Genomic DNA, 12,432 nt, shown 5'->3' on the forward strand with positions numbered 1-12,432 from the left:
AAAATCTTAATGGTCCTATTAATAGACTATGTAAAATACATTCTTTTTCATGTTTTCAGGATGAAATATGACCTGGAAAAGTGAAATTCACCCCTTTGGTGAACACCCTGTATAGAGTTGACTGGCCTGGTTAATTCTGTACTCTGATATAAAAGAAAAAAATCACTAATTCTTGTTCAAGATCTTGATCAGTGTTTTGCGGCAAAAAAAAAACAAAAAAAAAACCCAGATGATTCTTACATAGCATGGCTAAACATAAAACAAACTCATTGCCCTTTAACCCCCCTCCACACACACACACACACACACACACTGATAATTATACAGTAAAACAAGATCATATGCAAATTAACTGAACATTTGTAAAATGCGTGTACAATTTTTTCTTTTCCTTTAGAGGTTTAAAATCTTTTGGAGTGTTGATTTCAGAGTATGTGAAATGTGTTCTGTTTGCATGTTTAGCAGCATTATTATAAATGTTTCAGTTTAAAACGGTCTGTCACTTAATTCCAAAATACAACTCTGGGAGTATCAAAAAAAACAACAACAAAAAAAAAAACAGTTCCCAGATTCACTGGGAATCGCCTTATTAAATTTGTAAAGTGATTTTTGATTGTTTATATGTTAATAAATGGAATTGTTTTATATGTTAGTACTGCCACAATAAAACTGGAGTGAAAACATTGCAGTCTTTATTTTTTTATTAAGATTACAAATTTAAACCAACATTAATAAGCATGAAATAAGAATTACAGATGAGATATTAAGTCATTGGGTTACACTTTATTTTAAGGTGTCTGTTACATAAGTACTGAGTAATATTATTAACTACATGTACTTAATATAAGATCGGATTAGGGTTTGGGTGAGGGTTAGCTGCATGTAATTATGCATAATTTACTGTTATTACCATGTTAAGAACATGTAACATATGTAACAAGGACACTGTATAATAAAGTGTTACAGCACATTGACATTCATAGAAATGTGAATAGATTTAACATGTAATAAATGTTATTCTGCATATATATATATATATATATATATATATATATATATATATATATATATATATATATATATATATATATATATATATATATATATATATATATATATATATATATATATATATATATATATATTTATATAAGTGTGCTCTTTTTATTACAGAATATAATGTTGCATATATGTTGTGAACATACAAAATCTGGTGTGCTCTTAGAAATGCATAAAGCAATGATAGTATAAGGATAAAAACATTAAAAGCTCGTCAATCTGTTTTAAAATGATTTCAGAGGCTTTCAAAAATGTTCTATAATTTAAAGCCACAAGACAAAAAATGGATCAAGCACAAGTTCCAGTTCTTTCAATAAATTCTGTCTTTTTTTCAGATGTTTTCTACATCTCTTCAGTTACACTAAGAAAGTTTAATTCAAAATACTTTTCACATTATTTCAGATTTCACATTCAGCAATTCAGGGCTGTTAAAAGCAACCCATGACACATTTAGGAGACAGTCCAGAGGACAATACTTGAACACATTTAGCACAGTCAAATTCTCAAATGACACGGACAATCGCAAACCGGCATCTCCCATCTAATGTGACTTGAATAAATAGTTGAATGGTCAAATATTTGATTAGCTCTACGTAGAAGCCTTGCGCCGTACCTGTCGCCGGGTCATGTGATGGGCACGTGCATCAGCAGCAGTTTGGGTTGGACATCTTTTTGTTGTGATGTCCAGTCAGTTTGGCCACTGACACGGGCTCCTTGTACTGATCAGCATTCTTGGTCACCTCTCTGAAGTACAGGAAAGAGAAAACACTTAACATGTGACTACATCACCTGGACCCACTTTATATTAGGTGACCTTAACTAACATGTACTAACATTTTAATGAATCATTTGATACAATGCACTTATCGTGTACATACATGTTTTTGCACTGTAATTGCATTTTTAAAATTAGCTGTTTGTAATTACATCTGTAATTAATTTCTGTATATATAAATTTAGACTGCTGACCTAACCCTACCCTTAAACTGACCCACATCACCACACCTGTCCCTAACCCTACCCTTAAACTGACCCACACCACCACACCTGTCTCTAACTTTACCCTTAAACTGACCCATACCACCACACCTGTCCCTAACTTTACCCTTAAACTGACCCACACCACCACACCTGTCCCTAACTTTACCCTTAAACTGACCCACACCACCACACCTGTCCCTAACTTTACCCTTAAACTGACCCACACCACCACACCTGTCCCTAACTTTACCCTTAAACTGACCCATACCACCACACCTGTCCCTAACTTTACCCTTAAACTGACCCACACCACCACACCTGTCCTTAACTTTACCCTTAAACTGACCCATACCACCACACCTGTCCCTAACCCTACCCTTAAACTGACCCACACCACCACACCTGTCTCTAACTTTACCCTTAAACTGACCCACACCACACCTGTCCCTAACTTTACCCTTAAACTGACCCATACACCACCACACCTGTCCCTAACCCTACCCTTAAACTGACCCACACCACCACACCTGTCTCTAACTTTACCCTTAAACTGACCCACACCACACCTGTCCCTAACTTTACCCTTAAACTGACCCACACCACACCTGTCTCTAACTTTACCCTTAAACTGACCCAGACCACACCTGTCCCTAACTTTACCCTTAAACTGACCCATACACCACACCTGTCCCTAACTTTACCCTTAAACTGACCCATACACCACACCTGTCCCTAACTTTACCCTTAAACTGACCCATACACCACACCTGTCCCTAACCCTACCCTTAAACTGACCCACACCACCACACCTGTCCCTAACTCTACCCTTAAACTGAACCACACCACCACACCTGTCCCTAACTTTACCCTTAAACTGACCCATACCACCACACCTGTCCCTAACCCTACCCTTAAACTGACCCACACCACCACACCTGTCCCTAACTCTACCCTTAAACTGACCCACACCACCACACCTGTCTCTAACTTTACCCTTAAACTGACCCACACCACCACACCTGTCCCTAACTCTACCCTTAAACTGACCCACACCACCACACCTGTCCCTAACCCTACCCTTAAACTGACCCACACCACCACACCTGTCCCTAACCCTACCCTTAAACTGACCCATACACCACCACACCTGTCTCTAACTTTACCCTTAAACTGACCCATACACCACACCTGTCTCTAACTTTACCCTTAAACTGACCCACACCACCACACCTGTCCCTAACCCTACCCTTAAACTGACCCACACCACCACACCTGTCTCTAACTTTACCCTTAAACTGACCCACACCACCACACCTGTCCCTAGCTTTACCCTTAAACTGACCCACACCACCACACCTGTCCCTAACTTTACCCTTAAACTGACCCACACCACCACACCTGTCCCTAACCTTACCCTTAAACTGACCCACACCACCACACCTGTCCCTAACTTTACCCTTAAACTGACCCATACCACCACACCTGTCCCTAACTTTACCCTTAAACTGACCCACACCACCACACCTGTCCTTAACTTTACCCTTAAACTGACCCATACCACCACACCTGTCCCTAACCCTACCCTTAAACTGACCCACACCACCCCACCTGTCTCTAACTTTACCCTTAAACTGACCCACACCACACCTGTCCCTAACTTTACCCTTAAACTGACCCATACACCACCACACCTGTCTCTAACTTTACCCTTAAACTGACCCACACCACCACACCTGTCTCTAACTTTACCCTTAAACTGACCCACACCACACCTGTCCCTAACTTTACCCTTAAACTGACCCATACACCACCACACCTGTCCCTAACCCTACCCTTAAACTGACCCACACCACCACACCTGTCCCTAACCCTACCCTTAAACTGACCCACACCACCACACCTGTCTCTAACTTTACCCTTAAACTGACCCATACCACCACACCTGTCCCTAACCCTACCCTTAAACTGACCCATACACCACCACACCTGTCTCTAACTTTACCCTTAAACTGACCCACACCACCACACCTGTCTCTAACTTTACCCTTAAACTGACCCACACCACCACACCTGTCTCTAACTTTACCCTTAAACTGACCCACACCACACCTGTCCCTAACTTTACCCTTAAACTGACCCACACCACACCTGTCTCTAACTTTACCCTTAAACTGACCCAGACCACACCTGTCCCTAACTTTACCCTTAAACTGACCCATACACCACACCTGTCCCTAACTTTACCCTTAAACTGACCCATACACCACACCTGTCCCTAACCCTACCCTTAAACTGACCCACACCACCACACCTGTCCCTAACTCTACCCTTAAACTGAACCACACCACCACACCTGTCCCTAACTTTACCCTTAAACTGACCCATACCACCACACCTGTCCCTAACCCTACCCTTAAACTGACCCACACCACCACACCTGTCCCTAACTCTACCCTTAAACTGACCCACACCACCACACCTGTCCCTAACTCTACCCTTAAACTGACCCACACCACCACACCTGTCCCTAACTTTACCCTTAATCTGACCCACACCACCACACCTGTCTCTAACTTTACCCTTAAACTGACCCACACCACCACACCTGTCCCTAACTCTACCCTTAAACTGACCCACACCACCACACCTGTCCCTAACCCTACCCTTAAACTGACCCACACCACCCCACCTGTCCCTAACCCTACCCTTAAACTGACCCATACACCACCACACCTGTCTCTAACTTTACCCTTAAACTGACCCATATACCACACCTGTCTCTAACTTTACCCTTAAACCGACCCACACCACCACACCTGTCCCTAACCCTACCCTTAAACTGACCCACACCACCACACCTGTCTCTAACTTTACCCTTAAACTGACCCACACCAGCACACCTGTCCCTAACCCTACCCTTAAACTGACCCACACCACACCTGTCCCTAACTTTACCCTTAAACTGACCCACACCACCACACCTGTCCCTAACTTTACCCTTTAACTGACCCACACCACCACACCTGTCCCTAACTTTACCCTTTAACTGACCCACACCACCACACCTGTCCCTAACTTTACCCTTTAACTGACCCATACACCACACCTGTCCCTAACTTTACCCTTTAACTGACCCACACCACCACACCTGTCCCTAACCCTACCCTTAAACTGACCCACACCACCACACTTGGCCCTAACTTTACCCTTAAACTGACCCACACCACCACACCTGTCCCTAACCCTACCCTTAAACTGACCCACACCACCACACCTGGCCCTAACCCTACCCTTAAACTGACCCACACCACCACACCTGGCCCTAACTTTACCCTTAAACTGACCCACACCACCACACCTGTCTCTAACTTTACCCTTTAACTGACCCACACCACCACACCTGTCTCTAACCCTACCCTTAAACTGACCCACACCACCACACCTGTCTCTAACTTTACCCTTAAACTGACCCTTTCAGCTTTGCTGCCTTTCTGGATTAAATAAGATATGATGCAGGAGAAGAAAGTTCACTACTCAATATGTTTCAGCAATGAACACATTTTTTTTGCTTATTAGTATGGTGGAAGTGGACCATCGAAGACCAGCAGCACAGACATTGGTTAATAAATTGAGATTAAATCCATAAAGTATATTTGCGTAATTCAAAAACAAATTTAAGCAGGTTTGTGTAATATTCAGTGTGTATTTGCACTGTTTTTATTTTTTTATTTTTTTGAGGAATGCTAAATCTGTTTAGTAAGTGAGATGAGTAAATGCTCACAATGGCCCTCATTTATCAACATGGACTTCAATGTTTAATTTGTGTGACTTTAACAAAGCATTTGTTTTCTAGGCGTATATATGTATTCCTCCAGCTGCGAGCCTGTGCGCTTTACCTGACGGTTCAGGGTTAGGCCCGACAGCTGCGCACGGACTGGGACTGAAAATAATAAAAATGACATTCTTCTTCTTTTAAATAATATAATAAAATAAATAATAACGGCTTCTTCTTCTAAATAACAATAAGCATCATTAATAATGAAGATGAAGAGGAAGAAGAAGAAGAAGAAGAAGAATCTTACAAATTGTCATGCAATTATTAATGTGAATGAATGGTACTCCACATCACATCATCATCACTATTGTACACCCAATACATGTGCCGTGATATGAAATTAAATGCTAATTGTTTCAAAACACATGCTGTAAATTAATCCATTGTGATAGGTAATTTCTCATCCAAATAGTTATTTAAACTGCTGGAGTGCGCTTCTCACCTATCCCCACACTATAACAGTAGGCCTACTCATAATTTGGGTCCATATTTTGTTTTTGTGGGCGCCTTTAATCCCACTCTTTAAACTACCAAATAAAACAATTTCATTTTTTCCACCTGGTGATGGTCTCAATCTCCACGTCGGAGAAGTTTCACTTCTTTGCCGTCTTCCGTGTGTCCATGGCGTAAAATGAGGGTGTGGGGGAGGCGGAGACTTGAATATATAGGGGCGTGTTATTCTAATGACGATCGCTTTCAGTCGCGGCATTTATCAAGGGCAAGTATTGCGTACACCTGGATTGCAGAGGTGCGCACAGCTTCATAAATCAGGCGATGAGAGGAGTGTAAGCATAATCTTACGCCAACATATACGACCGTTTCTATGCAAGATTGATAAATGAGGTAGCCTGACAAGCCAGACCCACATCAAGATGTTTGGTCTGGAAACTCACCATTGACAGCTCAATCCGAGGGACGGGATAAACGGTTGTCTTTCAAACTCCCTCTGCACGGCGTGCACGCAATTGAATAGCGCTACAACCAACCAGAGCTAGTTGAAAGATTTAACTTTCGGCGTATCCAGTCGGCAAATCTCTGAACACATCTTCCTTTCTTAAGAATGACTTCAGTGGCGTTCTTTGTTCTTTTCTTAGAGAAAAGCTTAACTCCAAGTCTTCCAGAGTCGCGGCCAAAGCTGACTGGAAAGACCACCGTTCGCCAGCTTCTGTGTTTACTAGAAGCACGCAAGCGCAACTCGGCCGTCATTATGTTAAGCCCCGCCCATCGACTCTATACACGATGTGATTGGCCCGACCAGAGTTTGGTGTTTACAGCTCAGAAGTGTACTGAGAGTTGCTAGACGACACTCGCGGGCAGATTAGATTTGCTGCCGCTGGGGTGCGTCTAGATTTCTAGGCTATAAATGAGGGCCATTTAGTCTAAACCCACAATAACAGCGCACACAGCGCCTCTGCACTTCCTCGTGATTTCTCTCAACATGAGGACAGGAGAGCTGTCAGTCAATACATAGGAAAGCAGAGTAACTTGCATTACTTATTTGAAAAAGTAACTCAGATATTTTGTAATAAAGTTTAACTCAAATGTAAACGTAACTCAAGTTACTTGTAACGCTGATTATATCATATTTTTCATTTGTTTTCAGGTTAATCATATTTAAATTTCAAAGAAATCCACTGTTCAGTAAATGCATTATGCTTTCCAATTGTGTTAAATAATCATGATCTCATACACTGAGTCAAATAATCATGCAATCATAACGGGCAGCCTAGTTACATTTTCTGATGTGGACAGAATACTGAAATTTGTTTCAAAACACTACACAATAAGGCTTGACTGTCAGAAGAATGTGTTTTGATTCACTTCACAAGGGCTCATCATTGCATTATTACAGATTATATGGATTATTAAACTCAATAAACCTCAATCTGCTGCCCTCTTGTGTTTTGTGTTAAATATTACAAATTATACTGTATGCTTTCAGTTCACCTGAAAGCGCCTTAATGGTGAATCTCACAAGTATATGTCTACCAAAATGTTATTTTGATATTTAGCTTGTATTATATTATAAATTGTATCACTGCTTCACACATTTTTACACATTAACTGAATAAAATTTACTGTTATGAAAATAGAAAGAAAAAAATAATAATGATATATATTATATTTATATATAATGTATAATATTTTTTTTCTTTATATATATACTTTATATATTTTTTTCTTTATATATATACTTTAAAAAAAAAAATCAGTAAAAAAAAACTGTCTTTGGAGAGGCGTGTATATATATATATATATATATATATATATATATATATATATATATATATATATATATATATATATATATATATATATATATATATATATATATATACATTCACCTAAAGGATTATTAGGAACACCATACTAATACTGTGTTTGACCCCCGTTTGCCTTCAGAACTGCCTTAATTCTATGTGGCATTGATTCAACAAGGTGCTGAAAGCATTCTTTAGAAATGTTGGCCCATATTGATAGGATAGCATCTTGCAGTTGATGGAGATTTGTGGGATGCATATCCAGGGCACGAAGCTCCTGTTCCACCACATCCCAGAGATGCTCTATTGGGTTGAGGTCTGGTGACTGTGGGGGCCATTTAAGTACAGTGAGCTCTTTGTCATGTTCAAGAAACCAATTTGAAATGATTCAAGCTTTGTGACATGGTGCATTATGCTGCTGGAAGTAGCCATCAGAGGATGGGTACATGGTGGTCATAAAGGGATGGACATTGTCAGAAACAATGCTCAGGTAGGCTGTGGCCTTTAAATGATGCCAAATTGGCACTAATGGGCCTAAAGTGTGCCAAGAAAACATCCCCCACACCATTACACCACCACCACCAGCCTGCACAGTGGTAATAAGGCATGATGGATCCATGTTCTCATTCTGTATACGCCAAATTCAGACTCTACCATCTGAATGTCTCAACAGAAATCAAGGCTCATCAGACCAGGCAACATTTTTCCAGTCTTCAACTGTCCAATTTTGGTGAGCTCATGCAAATTGTCGCCTCTTTTTCCTATTTGTAGTGGAGATGAGTTGTACCCGGTGGGGTCTTCTGCTGTTGTAGCCCATCCGCCTCAAGGTTGTGCGTGTTGTGGCTTCACAAATGCTTTGCTGCATACCTCGGTTGTAATGAGTGGTTGTATCAGTCAAAGTTGCTCTTCTATTAGCTTGAATCGGTCGGTCCATTCTCCTCTGACCTCTAGCATCAACAAGGCATTTCCCACAGGACTGCTGCATACTGGATGTTTTCCATTTTCACACCATTCTTTGTAAACCCTAGAAAAAATCTTGTACGTAAAAATCCCAGTAACTGAGCAGATTGTAAAATACTCAGATCGGCCCGTCTGGCACCAAAACCATGCCACGCTCAAAATTGCTTAAATCACCTTTCTTTCCCATTCGGACATTCAGTTTGTAGTCCAGGAGATTGTCTAGACCAGGATCACACCCCTAAATGCATTGAAGCAACTGCTATGGGATTGGTTGATTAGATAATTGCATAAATGATAAATTGAACAGGTGTTGCATGCAAATATTTCTTAAGAATATACATGTATGTTTGTGTATTCAAAGATACATAATAATTATACACAGTACACATACATGTACAAATATGAATATAAATAGTATTAACAGAACAAGATCTCATTTTGAAGGGGACAGGGCTTACCGGGCTAAATGAAGAACAGCCTCAATGATGTTGGATCCATCCTTTGCACTCGTCTCGCAGAATAAGGCACTGTATGTCTGAATGCAGAGAGCAGCCACAGTTATACTTGCAGTAATAAAAAAGAACTCACTAACCAACACTGTGCTTGATTTAGGTGATATCTTTTCATGTGCAGGGGTTCATGTTCTGGAATCTGGATAACTAAAAGTTCAAATCAACACCAATGTGCAAAATAAAAGTTCAAAAAAGTTTACAAGGAACAGTTCCCTTATTCACATCAGATCATTTATTCACACTCGCGTGGCTTGTGTTGTGGAATACAAAAAGAAGACATTTTGAATGAAGTCCAGGCCACTATTTGAGAAATATCTTTGACTTAAAGGGATAGTTCACCCTAAAATGAAAATTCATCATCATTTACTCACCCTGGTTTTGTACCAATGTAGACCACCCCCCTTGAAATTTTAAGGGTTCCAAGGGTTCGGGGACCTTCACGGAACATTCAGAATGTTTAGGGGACTGTGGCAAGGTGAACGAGCGAGAGACATGGAAGGAGCGAGCGAGACTGGGGACGTGATTGCGAAAGAGCGTCACCTGCCAGTCACAACGGTCTCGAGTCCTCTCATGAGGGAGCTCAGAGGCATATAAGGACGAGCGACACCAGTCAAGGGCGAGAGAGGACCAGGCCTGGAGTTTTATTTATGTTTTATTATGTGTGTGTGGGCAGTCGTCTGTGAGTGGCTGCCCGCGGTTTACTTTCGTTTTGCTTATTTAATAAAAGTTGTTGAATGGTCGCCGGTTCCCGCCTCCTTCCTTTCCATCTATGAACTCCATTACAGGGACCATTACTATAAGATGTTTCCTCTACAAAACATTCCCATAACGTTTGCAGGACGTTTAGGGAACCAACCTAGAATGTAATTTTTTGGTCCTATTTAGGTCCTTCCATCACGTTTACAGAACATATTTGTGTAAATCATTGTACACTGGGCTACTTTGCAAAGGAGGGACACTGGATTTGCACAAAAGTTGCTTCGCAAAGATGGATCAATACCAACTCTTCCTGATCCAACTTCATATCCAGAACACGCATGTATACTGCACTTCATAAAGTGTGTGTTGCTTTTCTGAATGTGCTAATGTGGATAAAGTTACCATTGTCTCTTACTTTATTCACACAGACCAGACCAGAGACCCAAAAATGCTCACCTTATAAATGTTAAGCGCTTCATTTACCCAGAAAAGTGCTATATACATTTTACAAATTATTATTATTATTAACATGTAAGTACTGTGCGTTATAGTTTGTAAATGTATGCAAATTGTCTTTATGAATGTGCTTGTTAGCACGCTGACGGCTAACGTGGCTAAGGTTACGATCGCCTATGATTGTATCAGAGATCAGAGCAATGACATTAGTTTTATTTTTAATAAGTAATACAAGTGTCCTTCTGAATACAGGTGGTGAGCATTTTCGGGTCTCTGGTTTGGTAAGTTCATGGTAAACTGCATGAAAAAAGGGTAGCCAGAAGTGTGTTTTTCTCCTTTTGTGGGTATTAGGGAAGAATTAAAGTCAAACGGCTTGTATGAGGGTGAGTAAATAATGATAATTTTCCTTTTTGGGTCAACAATCCATCTAAAAAACAAAAAGCAACGCTAGATCATGGTGAATAATGACCAGACACGAACCATGGCCAATTTTTCTCCGTAGCTGGTTGGAATACAGCTGACTCCATCCAGAAGAGCGTCATTCCTCAGGTCTGTCTTATTCCCCACAAGCATGATGGGAATGTCATCCTGGGACACATCCTGCATCAGAAAAGAATCTCAATCAGTATCTTATTCAAACAAGCCCAGCAACATCCCACATATGTGTCTTTTTAAGTGGTTATTTCAAATGTCAAATCATCAGAAACTTCAGGATACATTCAACTCAGTAACTCAGGATACACTCAACTCAAGACAGTTCGCCCAAAACACTTGACGTGAACCAATGAAGTTTGTTTTAGCGCAATCAAGCAAGTATGGTTGAGCTTCTGTTTATGTTCATCAATCAATGTTGACTATGTTGATAAACTGCTTGATTCAACATTTATTTTAAAATATCTTAATAAATGGAGTTTTGGGTGAACAAACTTCATATTTAGTTTAAAATATCTATGTTTATTTTCTGAAGATAAACAAGACTTATGGGTTTGTAGGGCATAAGTAAGAGGTAAATGAGTATATGATGAGAGAATACAATTTTTTGGGCGAACTATCCTTTTAAGGTTACAGTAGCACCATGCATGAACGGCACATTTAATTACTTGAGAGTTTGGAAAGTGGCCAAGTCCAATTTAGCTGTACACGTTTAGCTGTATATGTAAAAATGTTGTATCATGTCAGTTTTTCTTCCAGACGGATCCAGCATTTTAGAAGCCTGAAATCTGTATTTTTTTTAAAACTGGGTCCCAGAGTGGATGAATCTGAAACCGACACCCTTGCGTTTTCGTGTGTACAGCCAATCCGTACATTTTGTGAAATGGCGATGTCATCAAGCCACGTCCCACACGGTAAAGAATAGGGCTGACTCCAAAATCGCCCCCTAAACCCTCATTCACTATTACCTACATTAGTCCACTAATACAGTTCATTTGAAGGAGTGAATACACTCATTATTGCTGTGCAATGTGGGATAGAATGAGTGCACTCAATAATGTCCAAAATATGGTTTCGGACACCATTACAAATGGCTGTCTCCTCAAATAATGCCCTATTTGAGGGTATAGGGGGCGATTTTAGCCTAGAAGGGATGCATCTATGGTTACTTGGCATGCGCACATCAATATTGTGTCGTTTAATTACCGTATTTGCATTATTGTAAGGGTAGGTTTAG

At 40.4% G+C, this 12,432-nt stretch overlaps 1 protein-coding gene across 1 annotated transcript in view; it reads right to left on the bottom strand.

The window, feature by feature from the left end:
* Nucleotides 1–1,175: 1,175 nt before the first annotated feature.
* rasef (RAS and EF-hand domain containing) overlaps nucleotides 1,176–12,432 on the bottom strand; it is a 57,889-nt gene continuing 46,632 nt past the window's right edge. Inside the window, exons 15-17 of the mRNA XM_067412475.1 lie at nucleotides 11,244–11,363; nucleotides 9,555–9,631; nucleotides 1,176–1,803 (exon numbers count right to left, since the gene is read on the bottom strand). Coding sequence (XP_067268576.1) covers nucleotides 1,704–1,803; nucleotides 9,555–9,631; nucleotides 11,244–11,363 — 297 coding nt within the window. The 3' untranslated portion in view covers nucleotides 1,176–1,703. The remainder of the gene's footprint in view (nucleotides 1,804–9,554; nucleotides 9,632–11,243; nucleotides 11,364–12,432) is intronic.

Source organism: Pseudorasbora parva, chromosome 13 (assembly GCF_024679245.1).
Source record: "Pseudorasbora parva isolate DD20220531a chromosome 13, ASM2467924v1, whole genome shotgun sequence".
NCBI classification, from domain to species: Eukaryota; Metazoa; Chordata; class Actinopteri; order Cypriniformes; family Gobionidae; genus Pseudorasbora; species Pseudorasbora parva.